The sequence below is a fragment of the Opisthorchis viverrini genome (assembly GCF_000715545.1).
Source record: "Opisthorchis viverrini unplaced genomic scaffold opera_v5_116, whole genome shotgun sequence".
NCBI lineage: Eukaryota > Metazoa > Platyhelminthes > Trematoda > Opisthorchiida > Opisthorchiidae > Opisthorchis > Opisthorchis viverrini.
The window spans coordinates 685,676-686,340 of record NW_008751772.1 but is presented as its reverse complement, the minus strand read 5'-3'; the positions used below and the strand labels follow the sequence as shown (position 1 = coordinate 686,340).

Genomic DNA, 665 nt, shown 5'->3' with positions numbered 1-665 from the left:
TGACGAACGGAGTCATCAGTCCTAAGTGCTGGGCCTACAAGGAGAGAGTTATTAATGGGGTGGGGAGAGGGGGAAGAAAAAGTATGTGAAGGAGAAAGAAGGGAGGCGTCAGCAGTAGCCTGTTTTCGCTTACGCGCCCTGCTGTATGCAGCAAGTAAGGCGACCCGGCTGATGGCACCACGCGACGGCCGATGTGGCATGAGAATATTGTTAGTTGTGTAGGTCATGGTTGTACGAGGGCTGGGATACTGCCAGGGCGCCCACACCTAGACAGGAGGACGATTAGGGTCCTCAACCAAAGCCTTTGGCTCAAAAGCCTAACCGCAAGGCAGCGGTGTTTGGCGGGAAATGCAAATACATTACCATTTCGAACAAACAAGTCACCACATGTTCCAGCCCCCAACGTGGAGGGCCAGAAGACTGTGTTCGTCAGACCTCTAACCATTGACCAACCATGAGAGACTCATGGAACAAGTCGCCACATGCCCCCAACCTGGAGGGCCGGAGGACTGTTCATCAGACCTCTAACCATTGACCAACCTGGTATGAGAGACTCTGTGGGTGTCGCGGGACACTCTCCAGTATAGCTCAATGGATCGCTGAGGTGCGCAAACCGTCACACCACGGTAAGGTCTAGTCTCTTCTTGACGGCCGCTCCATATTAT

General features: G+C 53.5%; 1 protein-coding gene across 1 annotated transcript in view; it reads right to left on the bottom strand.

Annotated features, from left to right (window-relative positions):
* Positions 1–227, bottom strand: part of T265_05887 (hypothetical protein) — a gene marked incomplete at both ends in the record, with an annotated part of 8,557 nt that extends 8,330 nt beyond the window's left edge. Inside the window, one exon of the mRNA XM_009171016.1 lies at positions 9–227. Within this exon, the coding sequence (XP_009169280.1) occupies positions 9–227 (219 nt within the window). The remainder of the gene's footprint in view (positions 1–8) is intronic.
* Positions 228–665: the final 438 nt, after the last annotated feature.